Source organism: Empidonax traillii, unplaced genomic scaffold, assembly GCF_003031625.1.
Source record: "Empidonax traillii isolate 1590-97213 ecotype Southwest subspecies unplaced genomic scaffold, ASM303162v1 scaffold198:size1128796, whole genome shotgun sequence".
Lineage (NCBI taxonomy): Eukaryota > Metazoa > Chordata > Aves > Passeriformes > Tyrannidae > Empidonax > Empidonax traillii.
Window position 1 is genome coordinate 303597 of NW_020955391.1, and position 26476 is coordinate 330072.

The window sequence follows — 26476 nt, forward strand, 5'->3', positions numbered from 1 at the left end:
CTGCCATTCCACAATATTTGCCTCATCTTCAAGGCTTTCAAAATTTATAATTGTTTATTGCAATAAAACAGAGAATTGTATTTCTCTTCTGACAGAGCCAGTTTAAACACATCACACCTCAAAAGAATCACTGAATCTGTTAGGTTGGAAAAGACCTCTGAGATCATCGAGTGCAGCCTATGGCCCAACAGTACCTTGTCAACTAGATCATGGCACTAAGTACCACATTCAATCTTTCCTTAAACACCTCTAAGGATGGTGACTCCACCCACTCCATCACCTCCCTGGGCATCCTACTCCAATGCTCAATCACTCTTTCTGTGAAGAACTTAATGTCCAACTTAAACCTCCCCTGGTGAAGCTTAAGACTGTGCCCTCTAGTTCTATTATTAATCTCCTGGGAGAAGAGACCGACCCCCACTTGGCTTCCACCTCCTCTCAGATAGCTGTAGAGAATGACAAGGTCTCAGCCTCCTCCTCTCCAGATTAAACAACTCCAGCTCCCTCAGCCGCTCCTCACAGGACTTGTACTCCACTCCCTTCCCTGGTCTTGTTGCCCTTCTTTGGACACACTCCAGCATCTCAACATCCTCCCTAAACTGAGGGGCTCAGAACTGAACACAGTACTCAAGGTGCAGCCTCACCACTGCCATAGGGAAAGAATCACTTCCTTGGTCCTGCTGGCCACACTATTGTGGATACAGGCCAGGATGCCATTGGCCTTCTTGGCCACCTGGGCACACTGCTGGCTCATGTTCAGCCTCCTGTCGATCAGCACCCCCAGATCCCTTTCTGCCTGGCTGCTCTCCAGCCACTCTGTGCTCAGCCTGTAGCGCTGCAGGGGGTTGTTGTGGCCAAAGTGCAGGACCCGGCACCTGGTCTTGTTGAACCTCTGTGGGTAAAGCTAAGGTTTTTACAAATTTTTGCACAGTTTCTCATTAAAGTGGATTTTTTCAGTTAAGTAGCATGACACAGATGTTTTATTATCCACAGAAATCAAACAAATTAGTATTGCTTTACATTGACCTGTTATATTTTTTTGTTGTAAAATTGAAGGCAGTTTTTGTCTTTCTAAAAAGAGCAGGATTTATTTTTGCAAAAACAAGGAAAACACTTTATTTGGATGGGCTTAAGGCCTTCAGTAAACATTCTTGTTATTGTTTTTTATTTTAATCTGTCACATGCTGGAACATTCTTCTGTCGAAAGAGTATTTTTGTCAGGTTTATGTACTGCTCTTGAATAATGTGTGAAAATTTTGCTTACTATGATCTCTGATCATATTGGCCCTTTACTTATTTTAATTATTAGATCAGATATTAAGAGACATTCCCTTTACAAAATAAACTTCCTATACTTCTGACCTCATCAAACTTACTGTTTGCTTTTTCCATTAATTCAACCAAATTTATTTTATGAAGATCTATGCTCTCAGAGGAGGATTTAAAGACTTTCTTCATACCACAAAAATCTTATTGCTACAATTTTCAAAATGCAAGGCACTGTCAGATAATCCATCACTACCAGTTTGAGGATCATTTCCTTTTAGCAGACCTTGTTAATGACATCGTTGCACTGAAAAATTTTTGTTTTTAAAAGTGATTAATTCTATCACCATTACTTACAGTTACAGAATCAGGGGGAGTAGTCATGAGATTAATTCACCTAATTATTATTGGTCAATTAATGAATAAGTACCAGTAGACTAATTTACTGAAATGCTTTTGTGTAGTCCTGTTTGAGAGACAGAACTAAGTGCATATTGGCTGCAGTTTTTGCTTTCCTTATGAGAGTGTAATTAATTTCTTTGAGCTTCTTTCTGAACCATTTTAATATAAAATGTATTAAAAACATTCAAACATCAGCTGAATAGAATGGACCACAAACACAACATCCAATTGCTCCAGGGGTTGGGCCACACTTGCTGTCTGAGAGAATAAGTTAAGTAATGAAATAAAAGAGCTACTGGACCATCACAATGCATGTAGCAGCACTGTAGTATGCATTTTAAGATGAAATGCAAACCTTCTACCTCTCTGAATGATTAAATTGGATTGTTTTTAAGAAAAAAGAAGTAATTTATGACCAGATGAGAAAAGTCACCAAGCAAAATATGACAGTAACTTGGTGTTAATGTAAGATCATTCAAGATAAAATATGCAGTTTATCTATGGAAGGAAGAAAATTAACTTACCATATAATTCAAAGGTAATTTTTGTCAATTGTATTCAAAAGTAAGTCAGTGAGACTACTCTCTGAATAATCTGGATAAATTAGAAGACTTTCCTAACTTGGGCTTGGAAACTTCTTTCTGGGAACTTTACAGTAGAAGGTCTAATTACAGAACACCATATTCTTTCTTTATCTCTGTCACCTCCCTGTAGCTGCAAGAAGACTCAGCAGATGGTTTAAGGTGTAATTTCTTCCTTCACTTTTATCTATACCATTCTTATTTAGCCCTTCTGAAGCAACATAAGCTTTCTTACACAAATGCTGACAGTAGTCCATTATTTCTTTTCTTCAATATTTTCAAACAAATAGATATTTTGTTAAGGCTGAAACAACATACTGAAAGCAATTTTTAAGAACCCACCTTGAAGATGTAATGTTGAAAGGAGAGAAATCAGTGAAAAACAGAACTTTCTGCAGTACACAAATGATACAGAAATCTCAAAGGCAGTAGGGCTGAAATTGCCTTTGAAAATATACTTTTTTAAAATAAATCTTACTTAAAACACTTTCATATATAAAGTTCCTTTCCTTTATTTATACTTTGGTAAAACTGTACAGAAGTTTAGGATAGATAGAAATGAGACAGCTTCTGAGTAGAACAGAGTGGTTCTTAAAAAAAAAAAAAAAGACATGGGAAAGCAATCTGATTTTTGCAGCTTTAGATGTTTTAGAGAAGGAAACATTTGTGAAGACTGTAAAAGTCCCCATGAAGAGGAAGAGTTTTTCTTAATCATTTCCTATTAGAGGAAGGGAGGAGAGAAGTTTTGTCTCACAAACATGCCTACTTTAAAAAGGCAGTTCTGGAGCTCCAATTCATGACCCATGCTTTATCTTGGTAGCTAAATTGCCAGCTGCTAGATGAGATCTCCCACTGAAATTCTGTAGATGCTGATGTTTTGGCTGCTGTGTTAACTATATTTTTTTTTTTCAGAGATCTGTAGTAGCAATTATTTAAAAACCACAAGAATCAATAATGACATAAACATATTCTCAGCTGAGGATTAGAAAAGAACTGAGTTCCATTACCTGCAATCACAGCCATACATATTACAGCATCCTAAGACCTAGCTCCCCCTTGAAACACACAGAGCTTTTCTATCTCAGCTCAAAATTTTAAACTATTCCTGAACTGAAGTGTTTCAATGGTTGAAAACTTTTCAATTTTGATCTAAATGTGTCCCTGGCCACTTCAAATCCATTTTCTTTCATGACAACATTATAATTTAGCTTAAAATTCTTTATTCTTTGCAGGTCCATGTCATAGATAAAATATTAGCTCACTTTTTCCTAGTTGTCAGCCTCTGAGTTTTTAAACTGCATGCAGTTCATGGGCAGCTCAAGTGCAATTTCCATTCTGGAGCTTAATTCCATACTGTGCAAGGAGCTGATGCTCATACAACTGCTTTGTAAGTCAAATATCCAGCTGTGAAAGGAATTGAGCAAAATGAGCCAACACTACGACATGTAACTTGCAGCCCTGATTACAGGTTACAGTACAAGCTACTGCAAGCCTGCAACCCAGTCCCTGTGTAGAAGGACCCTGAGAAGACACCATTTTACACTTGGAACGATGCCCATTTCTCCCCTTCCCTAAGCTCCTCAAATCCATCAAGTGTCTTTTGACATTCTGAAGATTTCTGCATGAGATTTGTAATGTCTACTCTGAATTTAGCCTGCTTTTCTATGTAACATAGCTCATTCCTTTTCGCCAAGCTAACCTTATATGAAACACAATACCTTAAAATTTGCTAAATTGTCTCTTTCAGAAAGATGTATGGTCTTGGCTGGTACAGTTTGATCTTCTGTTAAGTTATCTTTATTAATAAAGTATGTGTCCAAATTCCGATTTGAATTTGTCTGTCTTTCATTGATTTTTCTTCTGCTTTTCTTCTTCAGATAAGTGTCCAGCATTTTCTGCTCTTTGAGGTATTTATACACTTCAATCATGCTATTTTTTTCAATCTTCTTTTTTGATAAACTTTTGATAAAAGCAGATTAAGCTCTGAAAGTCTCTTACTTGAAGCAAATTTCCCTAACTCTCAGGTCATGGCTTAGTGGTTTTGTTCAGTACCTTTCCTAATGCTTTAGTGTCCTTTTAAAACTTGGATATGGAATTTGATGCAACATCCCAGAACTGGTCTCATTAATATCGTATAAAATAATAAGTGACCTTCATGCTTCTACTCACTCTTTCAATCTTTCCACACCACTGGATAACATAGTAGTGCAGTGAGAACTGTACCATCCCAGTGCTGAGTTGCTCAACATGAATTCTGAATCCTTTTTCAGACACAAGTCTTTCCTCCAACTCTGCCCAGATTCCCAGTTCATATATCTCTTAATATCCTTCCTCAGATTGCTTTAAACTGTTCTACTTAAATAAACTGAACTTAATAAATAGGTTATTTTTTGACATCATCAGTATTTATACCTCTGTCAATTCTTTTTATATTTCTTCATTTGAAACCATCAATGATTTTGCATTTTCTTTCCAGATCATAGATGGCATTGCTGAATACCATTCTTACCTTCTGGTTTGGAATTTAGGATGTGAGTGCTGATCTACAGAAGCTGCACCTTGTCTGTGCTGGACTGCTTCTTACTCTTTAACATGTATATCCCACTGTTTAAGACTCAGCTTGACCTAACAGTTTCTGACTCAAATATGACTTTTGATAGGTTATGCAGTGTTACAGACTGGTGATTTGGCATGTCTTACTATCTTAGCAATGAAATTCTGACTTGACAGTCCTTCTGTATTGATGCAAAGCTTACCTGCCCTCAGATTTTAGGTGAATAATGAATAGGCCAAAGACAGGAGTAATAATAGTCCTTGTTATTCTAATTATCTATTAATGCCTGGTTTTGTGTAATACCTTATTTAAAACAGAAATTTTTACCTACCTTTGATGATGTAAATTTATTTGGTCACAAATAATTTTTTAATGCATCTTTTGACATTTTCAATTTTTCCCCTGATTCTTGTCTACTACTTCAGCTAACAAATTTCTTTTTAATAGTTTGGGAAGGCTTAATTTACATTGTAAAGTTGGTCAGGATACATTCAGGAAAGAGAAATCAAATACTGCTCACAGTCTGAAATCGGAAAATTTAAATTGTTTAAATCCTCGTAACTGCTGGTAAGATTCACCAATAGCTTACAGAAACAATACAGAATAACTACCAGGGAGAGCATTCTTGTTGGCAACTTTTTCTCATAAATTATGAACAATCCAGAAGAGTATGAGGTTATAATCTCTCTCCAGTAAAAGACTTCAGCAGTGGGAAGCCTCTACATTGAACAAAAATGTACAGCTTTCTTTTTCAGTAATTTAAAGTAGCATGATGTCTTTATGCTAATCACAAGTCTATTGTACCTTACTTTTGAATGCACTTACTGATATTAAAATTCTTGCTGATATTAAATTCTTATTATTATGCCTGTTAGAAAATGCATGTACAAAATGTGACAGGTCAGAAATAAATTCCCTCTGGAGGCACACAAAGCCTTTCCTAGACTTATGCAATAGTTGTATGTCGAGGACAAAGCTCTGTGCATTAACACTAAAAGGAGCTAAATTCTTAGTTCATGAAAGGAGTGTAACCTTCTCTAACCCTTTAGCCAGAGGCCTAGTTTTCAGAGGCAGTGTGCAATAAAACTGAAGAGCCCTTACTATGCAAAATAAATTTTTATGTTAATCTGTAAACAGAAAACCCCTTCCTAAAACCCACTGCCTCACTCAGGTCTTACTGTATCACCAAGTCTTGGTCCTCCTTAACTAGACGAGTAATATACAAGTCATCTCAGATAGATGAAAGTTTTATTTATCCAATAGTATTCTTGAAATACATGTTTTTGGTTAAAGTTAAATTCATAGGGCAGAATTCTGCAGTACTCAAGCAGTTTTTACTCCTAACACACCAAGATGAGTAAAAGGGAAAACATTCCTTGAAGAAATATTTAGTTACAAATTATAGCTGATTTCAGAGATAAGACTTACTTATAAAAATATATTAATTGTACTCAATGCATTGTTTTCATAAGCAGGCAACAAAATTATTCAAGATATTTTGAGACTTATAACTGACTAAGGAAGGCAAATGTTCATGATTCCATCATACAAAAAGATAAATGTCATTTTGAGAAAATCCATAATCACAGCAATTAGTATTTTTTCTATTCAGCATTAATTATCTTAATTTCAAAGTACTCTATTTCATGTCAAAACAACTACTACAGGTACAACAAAGAAAGATTTAGAAAAAGTTCAGTGAAGTGTAAAAGGGACAAACAAAAAAATTCTTCATTCAGAGAAAGTGATTGATATTGAAGCTAACAATGGGCCTTTCTATATTTGTGTTCTGAATAATTTATTTTTATTAATAATAAAAATATAGTCTTATATATCCTGTAGTACAAATATTTCATATACTTTAGGAAACAGAAATATAACTTTCTTATAGAAGAATATTAGAAAGAAACCTAAGTGTTATGTATACAAACAGTAACTTGATTCTCCTGCCTTGCAAGTAGATAATTTCCAATAAAGTATAATTGGACTTACATGTTTTATTTGCTTTAAAACCATCTATGATGTTTTGCAGAAACATAAATGACTACAAGTTGCAATATCATGATGAATCAGATCCACTCAGAATAACTAATAATTAAAATTATGATAATAGTATAATTTCAAATTAAATTATGAAAAAATATGTTGACTAATTACTTTCTCAGAAATAGAAATATATTCTCCAACTATGGGAAGAAAAAAAAATAGATTAGTTTCTGAAGGAGAGCAAAGAAAAAATTATACTGAAAGAGATATCAAAGTATTCTGAAAAATTTAGAAATTTATTAATAATTTAGAAATATACAAATAAACTTACACATAGAATAGAATAAACACTAGATAAGCAAATAAACAGAGGATCAATTTTATCTTTCTGATTTCATTTAATATTACAATTAAAATACTTAATTTCCAGTTTTAATTAGTTTATGAGTAAACCACAGCATTTTAGAGGTTTCTATGTTCATATTTGGTGTGTGTCCAAATTTGTAACAGTCAAGATATTATATGAAATAATTTTTTATTTAAGATATTAAATCCAAATTCCACACTTGAAGACTAAAATTTTAGCAGACCTTCTAAATGGAAGTTGTCATAAAAGTGTAACTTTCTACATTGTGAGTAACAGAGTCTTGAGAAGAAAAAAATTACATTCACAATCTGCCTTCCACATGGCATCTGCATACATACATACCTGTATGGAATTTTTCCATTTTGAAACTCCATTCATTGTTAACAATCAAAGTTTAGTGTAGGTTTTTGTGAGTTAGAAAATTCCTAAGTGTTTTACATTATTCCCTGTGTTTACTTCTAAACAAGGGCATATTTAAACACTTCTAAAAGAGTGAATTGGCAGGGAGACAATGCAGTGGGTAAGTAAAAGAGATTCAAATCCTTCTATAACAGATTTTTTTACTAAAACTGAGCATAAACATGCAATTTTCTTTATCTTTTTTGAGACTCCAAAAGCCACAAATGGTTTTAGTTGCACTGTGTATCAAAATGTTACTCAAAATTTTATTTATGTATATATTTACTGACTGTATTCTTTTTTTTCAGTGTGTTGAACATCAGTTGAGTAAGAGTTCCACAGTAGTAAAGACTTTTTCTTTGGGTCCTCATGGCTGATCACAGTGCCAATATTCTTCTGCAGAGCACACTTTACAATGTCAGTGGGAGTTTTGAATGCATGTGGAAAGGTGGCTATAGGAGATGACATTAGTCATGTGGCCCTAAAATAGTTCCTTCAGTAAGTTGCTGGGGGTTTTTTCCCGCTGTAGCAGTCACTTTTGTTTTAACAGAAAACAAAACTGTAAGACAATGTGAAGAATACTATCCGCCAAGAGACTGTTTGATAAGTTTTATTATGCTTAAATATGAAAATAAAATAAAAAATGATGATATTAGTACTATTCTGTTCAAAATCCTTACTCTTTTTTTTTTTTTTTTCTGATCTAAGCTTCTGTTACATCACACCTGCTTAAACAGACCAGTCTTTAAATAGACTCCAAAATATGACATTCCACATACCCAGATTAAATTGTTTTACTCTGTGATAATGGATTGATAACTGTTAACTGAAAGTGTTACTCATTGTCAGAAGTTCTGAGGAAGAAGGAACAGCAATCTATAACTCTTCAGCTTAGTAAAATAAAATTTTGCTGTTTTCCTGTTCATACAAAAATGAACTATGATTTTCTACACAAAATTAAAGTTTCCCTAACAAAATTTCTAACAAATGGTTCTTTTGTGTGTTTTTCCTTACTGTTAGCTTGGTAGCCACAAAGGAAACGGACAGTGCAAGATCTCGTAGCATGCCAATGTCGCCATCGGATTTCCTGGATAAGCTAATGGGTAGGATGTCAGGCTACGATGCAAGGATCAGACCAAATTTCAAAGGTAATTTCAAAAATAAGCTTTCAGGTTTTCAGTATTTCAGTGTTATTTCTCACACAGACACAATTTCTGGAACAAATATGAAAACAAAGAAGTACATTCACTGAAAAAAAATTAAAAGGTGCTTTCTTTTGTCTTTCTTTTGTATATATGACAGTTCATTTCAGTAGTAATAAACTTTATCCCTTTCACTTTCACACCTGCCCAATTACAGGCCTTATGTAAATTTAGCTTATCATTAGGTTTCAATTGTCTACTACAGTTTGTTTGTTTCTTTTCTTTCCTGAAATGCTTTCTAATGGATTCAGATTCCCACCTTGGACTACCATAGCCTGAAACAGTCCAGAAAGCAAGTTCTGTGAAAGATAGCCCAAATCTTCATATCTGCTTGGTTCTAACTAAGAGTGTATTAAGGACTTGACCATCAGAGTCAAACTCATAAGGGCTTATCTTAGTTAGCAATTATATCACCAAATTTCTTTGCTCCTGCACTCCACTTGTGCTTTGAAATGCCAAAGGGACTGTCTTCCCTCTTGTTCTTTTCCCTGTTCTCCGTTCTCCACTGAAACTGCAAGTTCTCAATACCTGCAATTGTCTCTTGGCATGTACTCTTTACATACTTATCATAAAGAAGATTCAAACAAGATAAAGGAGATTGAAATAAAACTGAAAGTCCAAAGTTTTAAAATATATCATTATATCTTCTGAGGGTCTTAGTTTAAATCATGTTATCCAGACTCAGGCATGCTAAAGTAGAGTATTTGCTGAAGGAGTACACAAACTATGTTTTTATATGAATGTGCAAAGTTTTTTATGGACATTCATCACCCATTCTAGCTTTCACAGTCTGGGAAGTTTAAGTAAATTCGACTGGGTTTTTTTTGAAAAGAAGGAGTTCCAGTAATATAGTGAAACCATATTTAACTCTATTACTGAATCTTTAAACAAACTATCAGCCTTTAAATTATCCAGAATATAAATAGTGTTTTGAAAGAATAACCCTATTGTAATTAAAAATTATATTATCCTTACTTTACCTTAGCTGGCTTCCTCCAATGCCTATCTTTCTGAGTCCAAGAGATTCTCTTAACTCTAACATATCACTACAAAGCAGGTCATGTTTACTACAAAAATTTTCCTTCACACTGGCAGTCCTTTCTCCTGTAATTCATCTGTCACTGCCTTTCCATCTTAATTCTTATTCAGCAACAAATTTTTTGACATCTATAAGTCCCAGAAACTTAAGTTATTTTGACTATAAAGCCACTGCTATGTGCTGGTTTTGCTACAGTTCACCCAGTCTGATTCATAGGAACCATGCAAGCAAATTGCCAAATTACTTCCTCATCAATAAACCATAAACATTTGTTCCTGTATAAATAAACTTATTACCCAGGATTTCCTGCAGCTGGAAATGCCTTGCTTTTTTTAAGTTACTGATCTGATATTTCTCAGAAAATTATAAACACGCAATGGAATTTCAAACACATCTCTAGTTGATTTGGGGATTGGATTGTGCAGTTTGACCTGGACAGTATGCAGTGACAATCTTCTGATGAGCCTACAGTGAAGAATAGGCAGATGGTTTAGAGATTAGCAAATTCAATGAAGTACTTCTTGAAAGTATAATTCAAAGGATTTAGAGCCTTGTTTTGTAACTATTGCAACTTAAAGAGACAAAACCTAATTTGACATTGTACTTTTTCAAAAAGTGCACATTCTAAATCTTCTAGACAGCTACGTGGTTTGAAAAAATCTGCCCAGAATGATTCAGATCTACCACTAGGTATCTCTTAAGTGACTTTGCCGCTTTCTGGTTAGTTGTATTAGTCCTAGAACAAGTGCTGGGGCTTAATGCATGTTTGAGTTTATAATCTAGAAACAGTTTTAAAGAAATAAGGTGAGTACTAATAAGAGAATTCAAACAACCATTTTAAATAATTTTTACTCCCAGTAAAATTCCTTTGTACATGAGTTTTTTAGCTTATAATAAATCTTGGTCAAGAACACATAATTAAATATTTTGTCTGAATGCTCTGCTTTTGCATAAGGAATTCTGCATATCAGTGTTTGTTCAACAAAAATAGTAGAGACAACAGTATTTATTCAGCTATGGAATAAAATGAAATATTAAGAACCCTTGTAAAATCTTTGTTCCAGTTCCAACTTTTTTTTCCCCCCTTACATCAAACCTGCAGCAAGGTGCTTCTCTCAGTCGGTCTGTACACTGCAGACTATATCCACTCTAGAAAATATGGGAAATACTTCATTGTGTTTCGAAATTTGGACACAAATACGTAACCCATGTGTGGAAAATGTCATGGCCTCGAGATGTTTGGAAATAAATTGACACAGGAGTATAGTATATTTTTGAATCTATACAGGTGAGATTGCACGATTGAAATATTAAGGTAAAAATTTGGGGATTTACAGAGAAAAATGCCCTGGTATTGACAAATATTATTCAGCAGTAATTAGCCAGGAGTTAATTGAAAAAAAAAAAAAAAGTAATTTAATTACATATATTCTTCTGATCATTTCTGGAAGCTGTTTGTACTTTTGGCCTTTTTGTTATTTTCTGTGAATAAAACCTTTGTGTTTTGTAATATTGGAAAGCATCATTTTTTGCTTGCTTTAAATTTTGTTCCTATTTTACTGATTTTATTGTCACGTGACATACTGAGAAATGGAGGAAAAGTATTACTTCATTTTGATCTTTACAGATTTTTATACTTAGATATTACTCCCTGACTGTATACCTTTTCCAATGTGAAGGATCCTGTTCTTCAGCTGGCTTTGTGTGGCAGCTTGTCGTAGAAGTTTTGATCCTTTTGACTTTTTGGTATTTTTCTTCCTAATTATGAGGCAGACGAAGAAAATTTGAAGTATTCAAGATGGAAGTTCATGATAATATTAATCTATATATCCTAGTCATAAAAGTTTTCCTAATTTCTGCCTGTTTGGCTGGTAAAGAGATAAGGTTTACAGGGATAAAGTTCATTGTCAAAGTCATCCACCACCATACCTGAAGTTTTGAGTTTTTTTAATTCAAGTGATACATGCTGGACATGGTACACATTTCCACTGATTATAAAATTGATACAGGTGATAGCTGACTCACAGTGATTCGTACTTCCACAATTTTTCAAAGGATTTTATCATGTCTGGGTTTATATCACCTCACCCTGATAGTTTCTCCTGTTCACTTAGTCTGGAATGTCTTCTACATCCTCATACAAATTTTCTGTCAGAATGGCTCTAGTGTTTGACACAGCTGGCAATTGGAGACAAATGCTGCTACAAAGACTTCATTTAGTTTGCTACTCTGACCTTCTGCACTTTCATGGATACTTTTATACCTTAATCATCATCTCTCACCTTCCAGATCTTGGCAGGATTCTATTTTTAACGCCTTGTAGATAGCTATCATTGTTGGCTTTTCTGTCTCTAGTGAGTTTCACTCTATTTCTTTTCTCCCTCTCTTTAATCTATTTCAACTTGTCTGAATTCCTGTGTTTGAATATGACTTTCAGCTTTTACAGCTTCTCATTTGTGCTTCTTTTTGACCATATTTTGGGAAGTCATTTTCACCCACAGCACAGTATCTTTAAATTATCTCTAAACCATTTGCAAGCTAGTTTTAGCTTCTATTTTTGTACTCCTTTAAGTAGATATTAACTATTTTATTGCAATGCTGATTTTGAAATTAAGGTTCAGTGCTGTCATGATTTAGGACTTTTTGTTAATAAAAGCAAACTTATATTTAAAGCATAGTACTATTTTAAACAAAATAGTATCACATCAAGTTTGAAATGATGGCAAGTACTACAACATGGAAATGTTTGAAAGGAAAGCTGCCTTGCAAACAAATTAACTAACATTAGCAGGAAGTACAGTTTTCTCCCTGGCAGTTCCTAGTGACTCTGTTCATCTTCCCTGCTTATTCTTTTTCGCTTGCTCCTTTTCAGGGGTTGTGCATGTAAAGCTTCTACTGAGTTCTAAGAAGTACTGTATGTGCTCAACAATTCTTTATAATTAACCGAATATCAAAGTGACTGCAAGTGCTACCTCCTTACCTAAGAATTCTGCTCCATTGATGTAGCCTTGTGTTTTACAAAGACTGAAGTACATGTAGAAATGTTTTGTTGCAGTTGATGTGCAGCACTTCAAAACAATTATTGCCTTGAGGAAAGAAAGTTGGATGTTCCAAGCTGTGTCATGTTGGCAGAATTTATAATGGGCATTCTGGTATTTCAATATTTAATATCAAGTTCATTGGTCATGTTAGATTTTGCTAGTTGCAAACCACAGAAGAGGCAGAGTAGTTTCTTACTTCAGTGATCCTAGAAAAGAAATATTACGTGATAGTGTGTAAGACCAGTCCTCAAATTCCGGATACAGATCTTTCATTGTTAGTGACTGCTTACAACTACAAAAAGAATCCAGGCTCTCCAGTGCTGAAATAGATTATTGATTTAAGAATATTGAAAGTAACAAAAAAATCTTGTTGTGGAAAAACCTTGTTTCTGTTGTACTCAGACTGAAATTTACAATAAATAATGGAGAAATTAGCATGTTCTTCCATAATGATATTTTTAGAGAGACTTCTAGAATAATAATTTAAACGCTTTTCTGTGAAGAGGCAATTCATTGTTCAGTTATCATAATGACTGCTCTGCCACTATTGATACTTCAAAATGCCAGATAAGACAGAACAACAGTTGACTGAAGACCCATGGTAGCAGAGAATTCAGTTGAAATGGACTCTTAAACATTGTGTGATTTTAGGAGAAAGGGGAATAGAATCTAAATAATGCCCTTGTAAGCAGTAGAGATAAGAGCAACATTAGTGCATTTCTTTTCCCAGTGACAAATAACATTAAAAGTACCAGCTGCCTTGAGTGAAGAAAGTCACTTTTTCCCCTGAATTGCTGTGAGAAGTGATGTACCTTCTCACTGAAACACACATAAAAATATTTTTACTATATATTTCAAATTGGATGTTGCTTTTTTTTTCTTCATACAACCATCTGTGCAAGTTTATACTGAACTTTCTCTCTGTCTATTTTTTTAATTTCTAAAACTGGCCAGTCAAGTAGTGTACCTTTGAGAAAAATCAAAAGGAAAATTGTTAGAAACCATTCAATTTACTTGTGTATTATGTAAGTTGAGAATGTTGCATTATTTCCTCCTAAGTCAGCAAATATTGTTTCATAATGGTTTATATTTTCAACATTCCAGTATTTCAATATATTTTCAATAAGCAAAAATTCTGGAACAGGGACTGGTGTTTTTTCTCTTTTGCAGGTCCTCCAGTTAATGTCACATGCAACATATTTATAAACAGCTTTGGATCCATTGCAGAGACAACCATGGTAAGATATTTTAACTTAATCAATGCTTAAAGTTTGAATTAAATATGTTCCACAAGCTCTACAGCTACTTAAGGTTTCTCTTCACCTGAAAGTAAACAAAGAAGGAAATTCACTTCTGAGAACAGAAAGTGAGAACATCTAATTTGGCAATTGATTTTTTTTATAACAAAAAGTCCATCTTTATACTACCACACAGAAGTAAAAGTAAAGCCAAGAGTTGATTTTTTTTTATATTTCTCTATAAGTTTTCACAGTTGTAATGAAATAATTATTAGGTAGGTGCTAATTTCTTTAGTGTTCCACTTTTGTAACCTCAAAAATGCCAATGCATTAAGTCTCTTTGTTCATAATATTTTGTAATTATATTATATACAGTGAATATGGAGATCTATACTTTATTTAAAAAGTCCTTCTTCCATAAAGCTATTGCACAGAGATACTAGAATAACTAAAACTTTGAACTGGTATATAAAACTTGGGTAAAAATAAGTGGATTGCATGCCTTTGTACATACACTTTTAATTTGTCTAGTAAAGAAAGGCATATGATAGAGTAAAAAAAGATTGGACGTTTTAAGAAAATAAGGGAGAAAAGATGTCAAAGTCTAAAGGTAGTAAAACTAGATATTGAACTGTGAACTGATAAAAAACCCTAAGATAATCTCATTTAACAGGAGAAACATATATGCTAATAACTTGTAACACAAAATTAATCATTTAAATTTGGTTAGAGGGGACATGTAGGCATTCATTTTCTATACAATTGCTTCACATTTTTTGGAAGAAAGGCAAAAATACCTCTTTGAAACCAGTTACATAGTAATCGGGGGATGGAGAGGGTTAAAATACAGATAAGTGACAGAACTGTGTGAGTTTGTAAGATCTAAATATAGTAAATACTCTGAAATCCCAGTAGTTTCAGGGATGTACTTGGAATGACCGAACAGAGACTAAAAATAATTGATATAGTAAAAAAAAAGCCACAGAAAACCCACCTGCCCAAAGAAACCAACCAACCAACCAAACAAACAAAAAACAAACAAACAAAAGCCCACAAAAAAACACCAACAAAAAAACCCACCCTAATGTAACCAAGGACCTGTAGTTAGGAAAACAATAAGACAAATTCATAAAGTGAAATATTCATGTCACCTGTCTCCAAAGTAATATTAAAAACTGCCTGATCTTTACCTACCTTGGAACATATTAGTAGAGGTTTGTGAGAGAGGTAGATGATTTTTTTTCCAGTTAGAAAAATGACTTGAATTTGCATTTGGGGGCCTTTCCAGATTGCAAATCCTAAACAGATTGACATGGCATCTGAAGAGATTTATTCAGGTTCAATCAGAGGATTAAGCAATACCCACATTATTAGAATAGTGTTCAACAGCTACTTTATGATGTCTGGATGAGTGAATCTGGTCCAAAATGGGAGAAAGACCGTGGGGTCAATAAAGTGCCAAGATCCAGCCACTGCATTGCTATTTAAAGGATATCTTGAAAACTGGAGTTATTAGCACTTACAAAAGTTGTGCTGAAATTGGGAAGAGAATTGCTGAGTTCACATCTGAAGTGTATTTTCTCTCCAAAACCAGAGAATTATTTCCTTTCAGCGCAACTTCGTAAGTTAGTACAATACGTCTGTTTTATAATGAAACTACATTCTGCATGGTGTTGCCTTGAAAGCAAATTAAAACAGTCAGGATAGACAACTACCTGACCTGTAACAAATAGTTCCAGGTAGTATATTATAGAAAGTACCAAACCTGGTCAGAACCACAAGGTTTTTCATTCTCTTGATTATATGTATTCAAAAACTGGGCACTTAAGTGCAACCTTGACCTTCATGATGTTTGTATTCTGTTTATATTGTACTCGCTGATACAGTTCAAAACAGACTTCTGCTTATTGTCAGCAGCTGTTGACCTCTCAGAAATTCAAATCTTGCTTTGCAGAAGAGCAAATGCTTTTGTCTAGATAAGACTTTTAATTGTATGTTTTATTAGCTTTAATTCTGCCCAACACTGAAGGTGAACTTCTAGAAAACCTTAAAATCTATCTTAAGATGACAATGAAAGTCATTTTGCATTATTTGAGAAACTGAATTTCTTCATGGTTTAACAGAAGCCAAGTCATCGAAGTTCAGTGTTTCAGCGTCACTATTTTATCAGTCTTATTTACTGTAGTCCTTAAAATTCAGGTACCTATGTCTTAATATCTGTTATAAATCTTTATGCATAGAACGATTCATTAGAACAATTTTTTAGACTCAAAAAAGGCTTTTATATTCTTGATAAATATTTCTTTTACTAAACTCTAAACAGAACAGGTTAAATAAGCAACAGGTACAAAATAAAACCTGACCACTAAACGATACCTTGCATTTAAACAGCTGATAATGGGATGTGCATATAATCTCCTAGCTCTAAAGAAGTACGAATACATCGAGGCGCGACCTTCACTGTCACTGTAATTGTCCTTGGCACTGTCAATCCCTCTCCTTGTCTCTCCGATGCTCTCGCTGATGACCAAAATCTTTGAGCTCCCTCTGCTGCCTCGGAAGTGTATAACACAGTAAACAGTCACAGGAAAGCAAGGGGTTAAAAAAACCCGAATCGGCCGAAAAGTAGCCCAGTGCCAGCTTCACATTACTAGACTTAATAGCTCTCACTAAGGTTCAAGGAGTCTCTCAGCGTGCAGTAGGAACTGCACTATGTGTGTCTCAGGCAAGCAGATTCTCTTAAAGTCATCCATACATGGTCTAACAGCTCAGGAGAGACAGACAATTCTAAGTATCTTAATTTGGCTTACAGCTTGTTAGCTCTGCAAACTGGTTCTTTCTTTTCTTTTCTCTTCTTTTGTTTGTTTGGTTTTTTCCTTGGTTTTTACATTTCTTTCTTTAGATATGGGTTACAGTTATTTCGCGTTCTCTTTCTTTGTCTGACAGACCAGATGGTTCATAGCAGGGAAGAGATATGCCACCTCTTGTAGGAAGCTGTGATTCTACTTGAACCTATGTTACCTAAAGTGATCATATTAGGAATTTAGTTTGTGTCATGTATGCTCTGAGGCGGCAGAAAAAAAAAGTAAACCATATAATTCCAAACCCACTTAAACAAACTTCTGTCATTGGCACTGTGTAGGATGCAACCTTGCCAATCTTTCTGTGTTATTGAAGTGAATACCAGTTCTGTTCACGTCTCAATGGTATTCACAAAGTGAGGATTTCCTACTCATCCTCTAGCCAAGTAAAATTCTTATTGCTTCACACATATGAAGGAAAACCTAAGTCCAGTCTTTCATATTTTACATGTTGTACTATTCTAGGCTTTCTCACATAAGGATTAAGAAATCTGAAAGAATAAAAGATTAAAAAAATACGGAAGCCCAGAATAAAATTACAATTTCATTATGTGAAATTAACATAACATAATTAACATGAATTTACATGTGAAGTTTTTCACCTGAGATAGTGATGTACCTAAGTGCACATAACCTTAAAAATCAGACAAATCAGTAGGATTGCTTAGTAATGTAAAGTTAAATATGTACTGGCAATATGGGAACCATATCCTACAGAAAACCAAGTTGCTTTCTTACTGGTGCACTGGAAAATTTTGGCTTTTATCACAGTATCCTGAAAAGTTCCTTACAGGGTTTTTTGTAGCTCAAGCTGTGCTCAGCTTGTATTTGCACTGTACCTCCTAAGGCTAAAAGATTTCCTGATCGTTAAGAGCAGTGTGGTGTATATTGCTGGCAATTACCACCATCACCAACAAAAAGAATAGATTATTCAGTCTTACAGGGTAAGAGTAATATCAATGCCAACATTTTCAACTGCAGATACTCGGAGTCAGAATACTGAATACACAAAGGCTACAGAACAGTTTGGCTATTGGGCCATACTAAAAAGTCTGCTCTTATTTTAGTAGATATGACTTACCAATTTGCCTAAGGTTTTCTGAGTTTTAAAGGTACAACACTGATCTTAATGTAGGTTTACAGCAATTTTTACAAAGTGTGTGTTAATATACTTAGCATAATGCATATGCTAAAAGTGCATTGAAAGGGAAGCTCACTGCGAGACCTAATGGTGAATGACAAGAGTGCAGACAATTAACACACTGAAAACCAAATGTCTCTGATTTGGTCTTGACATGTTTTTGCTCATGGGTATTTCTTGGTTTAGCCTGAAAAGAACTGAATGTTGATAGGAAGCAGGTGATAAATTTTTCTCTACTCCCGCCGCTAATGAGATTGTCTTGCATGTACAAATAAAATGTGATTTTGAACCGCATTAACCCATTTTTATGCAGTCATAATTACTCTCCATTCAGGAGTCACAGGTCTTTAACTTCCTTAGCTTCATCTTTCTTTCAAGTGAGCATTTCTGTTTATGTTCTGTTGTACCTACTCTAGGCTGTATCTCAATAGAGTGCTTGGAAGAAGTGTTCACTTGTATACATTATAAACCTTAATGCTGAAGAGATTCACCAAATATTTTTCCTCTGATTAATCACTTAGTTGATTAGCTCAAATACATTAAAATATATGCCTTTCTTTGGTGAAAATACACTGCAAAGTCTGTATAGCAATGTGTCAGTATTGAAGTGGCAGGAAGAAAGACCTGTGGTTTTTATCTCAGATGTGTGAAAGTGAGGGTTTGTTACAAAGACTACTTTACAGGCTCGAACTTGAAAAAAAAATATTTTTTCTCCCTATTTGTCAATTAACTCCCTTCTATCACAACATAGAAAACTTGATTTTTCCTGTACAAGTTTGGAAGAGAGCTTATTTACCATTCTTTATTTTTTATAAACTTGCCTCTGCTGCCCTGATCCTGGGTCAAAGAATCAGAACTAGACAGAGGTTTTACAAATTCTAATGGGTCTGCAGCTGTCCAGTTTCTTACATGTCCAGACTAGTCCATGCAAATCCCTCTGCTGAATCTGCATCCTAAGCAGAGATAACATATCCCCCCTCCTAAGATGCAGCATTTATTCCATATTATAAGGAAATTCTCTAGGATGCAACCAAAGTATGCTTGGAAAAGCACATTAGAATATATACAACATATGAATTACCAAACAAATAGCATAATTATTCTTTTTTCAAATTTAAAAAGATTTTAATCCCTATACTGATTGGTTTTACAAGCAGCAATGGAAAACATTTTTTTTTGCGCTTCTGCTCTGACACTTTTAGTCTAGGATAACTTTTTGGAAGCAAATCTTGGAATTCAGATACTGTGTGGTGGAAGATACCAAGTAAAATGCACAGCACCATAATGAAGCAGAGAGGAACAAGAAAGTGCTAGGCAAAGACAGTGCAACCATCTCCCATTCATTTCACCAAGTTACAAGGTGTGACATGGTACCAACTGCTTGCAATAGCTGATCAAGAGTGCACATTGCATATTGCTAACACAAGTTGAGTCAGGTGCCTATTAAAAATGAGACTAATTTGAAGTTTGGCATAAAAACATGACAGTCAGGTATCTAATTTGCTGATAAACTGTGATAGACAGTGCAGCTAATGAATAGGTTGAGTGATGCTACACATAGAAGAGGATAGTACAGATGATAAAACATATGATAATTATCACGTATCAATAGCTAAATTTCCAAATCTAGGGAAATTTCTTTTCCCACTGAAAATTATCCTTACGCAAGTCAGAAGTGAGGACAAAGAATATCACTGTGATTATCCACTGGTCTCTGTGAAGCTTATCAAAATGATTGTACTCATCTATACTTTTCCTAACCTCTTTCTGTGTTATAAAATGAGGATACTCCTATATTCTTTCCTAGCATCTCTGAGTTTTTTCTCAGGAAATAACTCCAGCTTTTTAGGCTCCTTTGATGACTCTGATAAAGTAAGAGAAATGTCAGTTTTTCTTTTGGATTCCTTTGATGATTTATAAATGATTCAGAAAAAAAAATAGACAGTGTTTGGACTGAATAATTTCAGAATTAAATTTCTGGAATTTGGGCAGCAAATGAGCTCTGCACTGAAGCAAAGAGTTCAGACTCTTATGTTTGATTTAAGCATGGACTAGCAAAAGTGGCTGATTAAATAGATTTTAAAAAATCATCAGATGTTTTGCCTTCACAGGAGTTGATGACTGGTGTAGAAGCTGGTAGCAGAATTTTTTTCCTGGCCTCTCAAGCCTGTGGTTATTAAACTCTTTTCAGAAGTAACTCTCCAGTGAGTTATTAGGGAGCATTAGTATTCTTTTCTTGGTTAATAGAGTGTGTTCATGTTATTTCAAAAAAAGGCTCAGTTACAGGGATGGTTTGCACACATTTCCTGTGCTTGAAAACTAGTTTATTAAACATGGATATACCAAAAAACCAGAAATATAAACTATGAATAGACACATCAGTAAAAAATGAACAAACTTGTTTTGTTAAACATTAGGTTAATCTTTCCTGTTTATAGCAGTAAAACACCAGCAAAACAACTTAAGACTAAGATTTATTTTTATAGCATCCTGAGACCAAATTCTGTTGAAAGCTGTAGAGATATGGTCTAACTTACCTAATAATAGAGTGCATTTGCCTAAGGAAAAAAAAATTAAAAAAAAAAGGAGAAACAGCAGAGTTTTGTTTTCCAGACATTTCTAAATAACATTTCAACAATTTCTGAAGAATTGAAACTTCCTTTATGAAAATAAGTTATATCATGCAGTCAAATGTCTAGACTAACTGTGAAGTTCCAATCTACAATAAGTGATACTGTAATGATGAAAAATTGCTAGAAAAAAGTTTTGTACATTTTCAATACCTTTAGATCAAAGAACAGTCGCAAAGGATCTGACTTGGTTATTAGTGTGCATTTGAAGTATTAATGAAAATTTAGAAGTGAATCAAGAACTGAAAAGGACTATATTCTGTGCATGAACAATTCATAGATCTGAAAATGTAATAACAAGAATCTACAGTAAAGCAGAATTTCAAAATTACAGTTTTCACTGAGAGCAGTCACATAACAAGCAGTATAAAGGTGTGGTCTTTTTGTGAAAGCAGATGCCTTTAATGCATAATGAAGTAAAATTCCCATTCCAATTGTTTTGATTTGTAATCTGGATTCACATGTGTGGTTATGACCCATAATTTATTTCAAGTTTTCTTTGGAAGAAGATAAATTGGAATATTTTTTACCTCATTTGAAGAAAAAACTGAATCCAGGCCTACAGTTGCCTTAGTACTCTAAACTTACAAGTCATTGTTCTGTTTCATCTAAAATAGATAAATATTTACCAGAACAGGTGTTATAATGTGCTCCTCCAGACATACTAAAACTAAAAATTTTGTCATTCTCTCTGGTGCATTTTAACAAGCGTTCCTAAATATTTTACAAGGCACTTTGTACAATACAGAAAGCTGAGCAGCTCAGTTTATAGACAAAGATTTTCATTTCCCCACAGACACTTCCTGCAACTATTAGCAACAGAAGACCTGAACTGACCTTCTACATCATCAGCGCAAGCTCTTTCTGCTGCAGACAATTTTGTTTTATAATACTATTCATAACCTGTTCTAATGCTCCCTAAAATCTGAATGGTTTCTTTACAACCTTACGAAAGATTCTTCCAGAATCTTTATTTTCTCATTCCAAGGGAGACTTAGCCTTTAGTCAAATTTACACAGAATCACAGAATATGCTGAATTGGAAGGCACCCAGAAGGATCGAGTCCAACTCGTAGTCCTGCACAGGACCATCCCCATGTACCCGAGAGCATCATCCAAATATTTCTGGAACTCTGTCAGGTTTGGTGCTGTGACCACTTCCCTGATGAGCCTGTTTCAGTGTCCAACTGCCCTCTGAGTAAGAATCTTTTTCTAACAACCAGCTTAAACCTCCCCTGACACAACTTCAGGCCATTCCCTCAGGTCCTGTCACTGGTCACCACAGAGAAGAGATCAGTGTTTGCCCCTCCTCTGCTCCTTGCAAGGAAGTTGTAGTCTTCGATGAGGGCTCCCCTTTTACATCCTTTGTTTACCTACAGCCAGCTGATCTTCTAGCCAAGCTGAAGAACAGTTCACACCTCTTATTTTCACTTCCCTATGCTTGCTTACATTGATTCTTCTTTCTCTGGCTGCTCTTTTTCACTTAAAGGGAAAACCATGACAATGAAAGCCCCTGGCAGTACTTCTATCCCTTCCAGTATTTTCTTACTTTCACATTTTTATATTAGTCTTTTCAATCTGTTTGAAGAGCGGCTATCAGTTAGGCTGTTCCTAAAAATCTATATCCTGATATAGCAATTACAGCATTATCCAGAAAAAGCTGTGGAGATAAGTAATTTGCAAGCTGTGAGCTACTCAGTCACTATCGTAGAAAATCTGAGGATATGTGAAAGTAAGATTGTGGCATCTCTGCATAGCTCTGTTCACAGCATATGAGGTATGCTGTTTATAAAGTTTCATATTTTGTTGCAATCGTAGAAGAATATTAACTCTCTTGAGGTTATGATTATGTAACTCGTGATTTTTCCTAAAATTATAAGAACACAGATACCTGTGTAAAGACATCATTAAAAAAATAAAATAAAATAAAAGAACTAGGCCAAAAGTAATAATTTTTAAAATATCTTTAGTGTAGCTGTCTCATGATGTGTATTTAAGCAATGGAAATTAATCTCATCATGATATAGGTGGATTTTGTCCTTAACTCCCAATAATGCTAATAGGAGTTAAATCCATAAATCCCCATCTATCACTATAAGACTAGAGCCTCTCTCTCTCAGTTTTGCATGAAGCTGCAATTTACTAACACTTTGTTTACAGAAACAGAAGCTGCAGTCTACTTTAGAATAAGTGTTGAAGGAACTTGAATTAAGAAAATAAAGGATTTTCAGATTGTCACCTTTGTTCCTAATTTCTATTCTTGAGTCTAGGAAATATGCACTGGAAAAGTTCCCAGGAAAAACATTTCAAATGAAGCATTAACTTTGAAATTCTTTCCTTGAATAAGTTTGAGTTATTTTAGCATCATTAAAAATTCAGTTCTGCTCTCATGTCTTCATTTGATTCTGAATACTTGGTACTTCATGCACTCTGGGTGTGCATACTCTGAGTGTGCATTTTTAATTACAATAGCCAAAGCAATTACTCAGCATGAAAGGGCTGCACACTCATAATTTTCATACTTTTCATTGGGCCTGGATGCTATTTTCCCATAGCAGCCCTCACAATGCTGTGCTTTGCATTGATAGCTACAAAAGTGTTGATAACACACCAGTGTTCAGATTACTGCTGAGCAGAGCTGGCACAGCATCAGCGCTGTCTCTCAACAGTCCTCCCCCCTCTCTCCCTTCCCACTGAGGGGCAGGACACGGGCAGGCAAGATCCTGGGAAGGGACACAAGTGGGCCAGCTGACCCATACTAACCAAGGGGATATTCCATACCATATGACATCAGTTTATAAAAAAAGATCATATAGAAGCTAAGGTAAGGAGGAGAAAGTGGAGAGCATGTGTTATATACAATGTTTGCCTTCTGGAGCAGCGCCTACACGTGCTGAAGCCCTGCTTCCCAGGAAACAGCCAAACACCACTTGCTAATGGGAAAAAGAGAATGCACCTAGTTATTTTGCTCTTTGCTTGTCCATGTCCAAACTTCTGATTTTGCTTTAGTAAACTACCTTATCTCAAAAGACTAGTGGGTTGACCCTGGCTGGATGCCAGGTACCCATCAAAGCTGCTCTATCACTCCCCTTTGCAACTGGACAGAGGAGAGAAAATACAATTAAGGGCTCATGAGTTGAGATAAGAACAGGGAGAGATAATTTACTAATCACCATCATGGGCAAAACAGACTTGAAGTGGGGATATTAATTAAGTTAATTAACAGAATCAGAGCAGGATAATGAGAAGTAAAATAAATCTCAGAAACACCTTCTCCCTCTACCCCTTCCTTCCTCCCAAGTTCTACCTCCTTCCCCTCAGCAGTGCAGGAAGACGGGAAATAGGGATTATGGTCAGTTCATCACAGATTGTTTCTGCCACTGCTCAGAGAGAGAAGTCCTTTGCCTGCTCCCGTGGGAGACAGTTCTTCACAAATTACTGAACATGGGTCATTTTTCCAAGAGAGGCAGTACTTCAGGCACAGGCTGCTCCAGTGTGGGTCCCCCAAAGGTCTACAAGTCCTACGAGGAAAATCTGCTCCAGTGTGGGCTCCTCTCTCCACAGGTCAGCACATCCCTGCCAGGACACTGCTCCAGCAAGGGCCTCCCATGGGGTCACGGCCTCATTTCAGCATGCACCTGCTCCTGCGTGGGTCTCCTCCATGGCCTGCAGGTGGATCTCTGCTCCTGCATGGACCTCCATGGACTGCAGGGGCACAGCTTCCTCACCATGTCTGCACCACGGGCTGCAGGGGAACCTCAGCTCTGGCACCTGGAGCACCTAATCCCCCTCCTTCTGCACTGACTTTGGTGTCTGCAGAGTTGTTCACATCCTCTCACTCCAGTCTTCTCTAGCAGCAATTTCATCTGACCCCTAAGTTTTTCTTTTTTCTGCTTAAATATGTTATCACAAAGGTGTTACTCTCAGTTCTGATCAGCTCAGCCTTGGTCAGTGGAGAGTCTGTCTTGGAGGCAGCTGGCATTGGCTCTGTAGGACATGGGGGAAGCTTCTAGCAGCTTCTCAGAGTAGCTACCCTGTATCCCCCTCCTGCTACCTAAACCTGCCACACAAACCCAATACACATACCCGTAGGACAAAGATATATCCTAAATCATATCTTAAAAAAAAAAGTTGAAAATGTTTTATAATACTTTCAAATTAAACAATAAAATTATATAATTTATCAAAGGAGCTTGTAAGGATCTGTTTTTCACATGGTCTTTTTCCTTTTCCATAGAGAATACACAGCATGCTATCAATTATGGTCATCAACAGCTGATAGAAAAAGAAGTAATATGAGACTATGAATTGGGCTTTAATTTTCTATAAAAGCTAATATAATCACAGAAAGTGTGGTCTGATACTCATTTTTAATGCCCCGTCCTATGTCATTACTGCCAATATAACAATGGTGCCAGATCTCTCTTTTTTCTTTTCTTAAATCCTTCTAGATTCTAATACCAATTTACACAATAATAAAACTCAGCATCTCTCAGACAGTTTCGTTTCTGCAACTGCACAAAATAATTCGTATGACTTCGAATCTCACTTGGATCTCAGCAGCAGCAGCTATCTCCTACAGCAGAGAAACTGTGCTCTGTGTGTTGTTTCACTCTCAAGTACCTCCCTTTGTCCCTTCAGCTAGTTATCCACCTTACCCAGGAAGTGCAATCCTGCCATTTAGATTCACTAGACAGGTGTCTCTAAACAGGGATATACAGATTGTCACCTTCTTCCCACTCTCCAAATTTCAGATAATCCCAACTCACAGCTTCTCTGCTCCCTTGTGTCTAGGGCTCCAGCTTAAAGAGGCTTCGAATTTCTCAACAACTTCATCCAAGTGCTTTTGGCACTGCAAAAACAACAAAAATCCTTCTTTCCATGATTTAACCCCAGCCAGCAAACAAGTACCACACAGCCACTCTCTCACTCCTCCATCAGTGGAATCGGGGAGAGAACTGGAAGGGTTAAAGCTAGAAAACCTGTGAGCTGAGATAAAGACAGTTTAATAGGGAAAGCAAAAGCCGCACATGCAAGCAAATCAAAACAAGGAATTAATTCACTACTTCCCCTGGGCAGGCAGTTGTTCATCCATCGTCAGGAAAGCCAAGTCCATCACGTATAACGGTTAGACATCAGGGAAGACATCATCACTGCAAATGTCTCCCTTACTCCTTCTCCTCTCTTCCCCAAAATACTGAGCATGATACCATGTGGTATGGAATATCAGTGGGTGTCAGCTGTCCTTGCTCTGTCTCTTCCCAACCTCCTATGCACCCCCAGTCCCCTTGCCAGAGTGGTAGTACGGAAATCAGAAAAGTCCTTGGCTCTATAAAAGCACTGCTCAGAAGTAACAAAAAACCTCTATATTGTCAACCCTGTTATTATCAACCCATGTATATCAATCCCAACTTGCAAGCATCAAAGCTTAACATTTAATTCTGCCTAGGGACAAATTTAATCCCATTTCTTTCCTTCCCAGAAAAAAAAACAAACAAAAAACCCAACCAAAACCAACAAAAACCAACCAAAACCAAACCAAACCAACCAAACAAAACAAAACAAAAAAAAACAACAACAACAACAACAAAAAAAAAAAAAAAAAAAAAAAAAAAAAAAAAAAAAAAAAAAAAAAAAAAAAAAAAAAAAAAAAAAAAAAAAAAAAAAAAAAAAAAAAAAAAAAAAAAAAAAAAAAAAAAAAAAAAAAAAAAAAAAAAAAAAAAAAAAAAAAAAAAAAAAAAAAAAAAAAAAAAAAAAAAAAAAAAAAAAA

The 26476-nt window shown here is 35.4% G+C and overlaps 1 protein-coding gene across 3 annotated transcripts in view; it reads left to right on the top strand.

Moving 5' to 3' along the window:
• GLRA3 (glycine receptor alpha 3) overlaps positions 1-26476 on the top strand; it is an 89542-nt gene that overhangs the window by 12468 nt on the left and 50598 nt on the right. For 2 of the 3 annotated variants that reach the window (XM_027886943.1, XM_027886944.1), the window contains exons 2-3: positions 8576-8703; positions 14008-14075. In XM_027886943.1, coding sequence (XP_027742744.1) covers positions 8576-8703; positions 14008-14075 — 196 coding nt within the window. The remainder of the gene's footprint in view (positions 1-8575; positions 8704-14007; positions 14076-26476) is intronic. The other variant, XM_027886945.1, reaches the window with a different exon arrangement.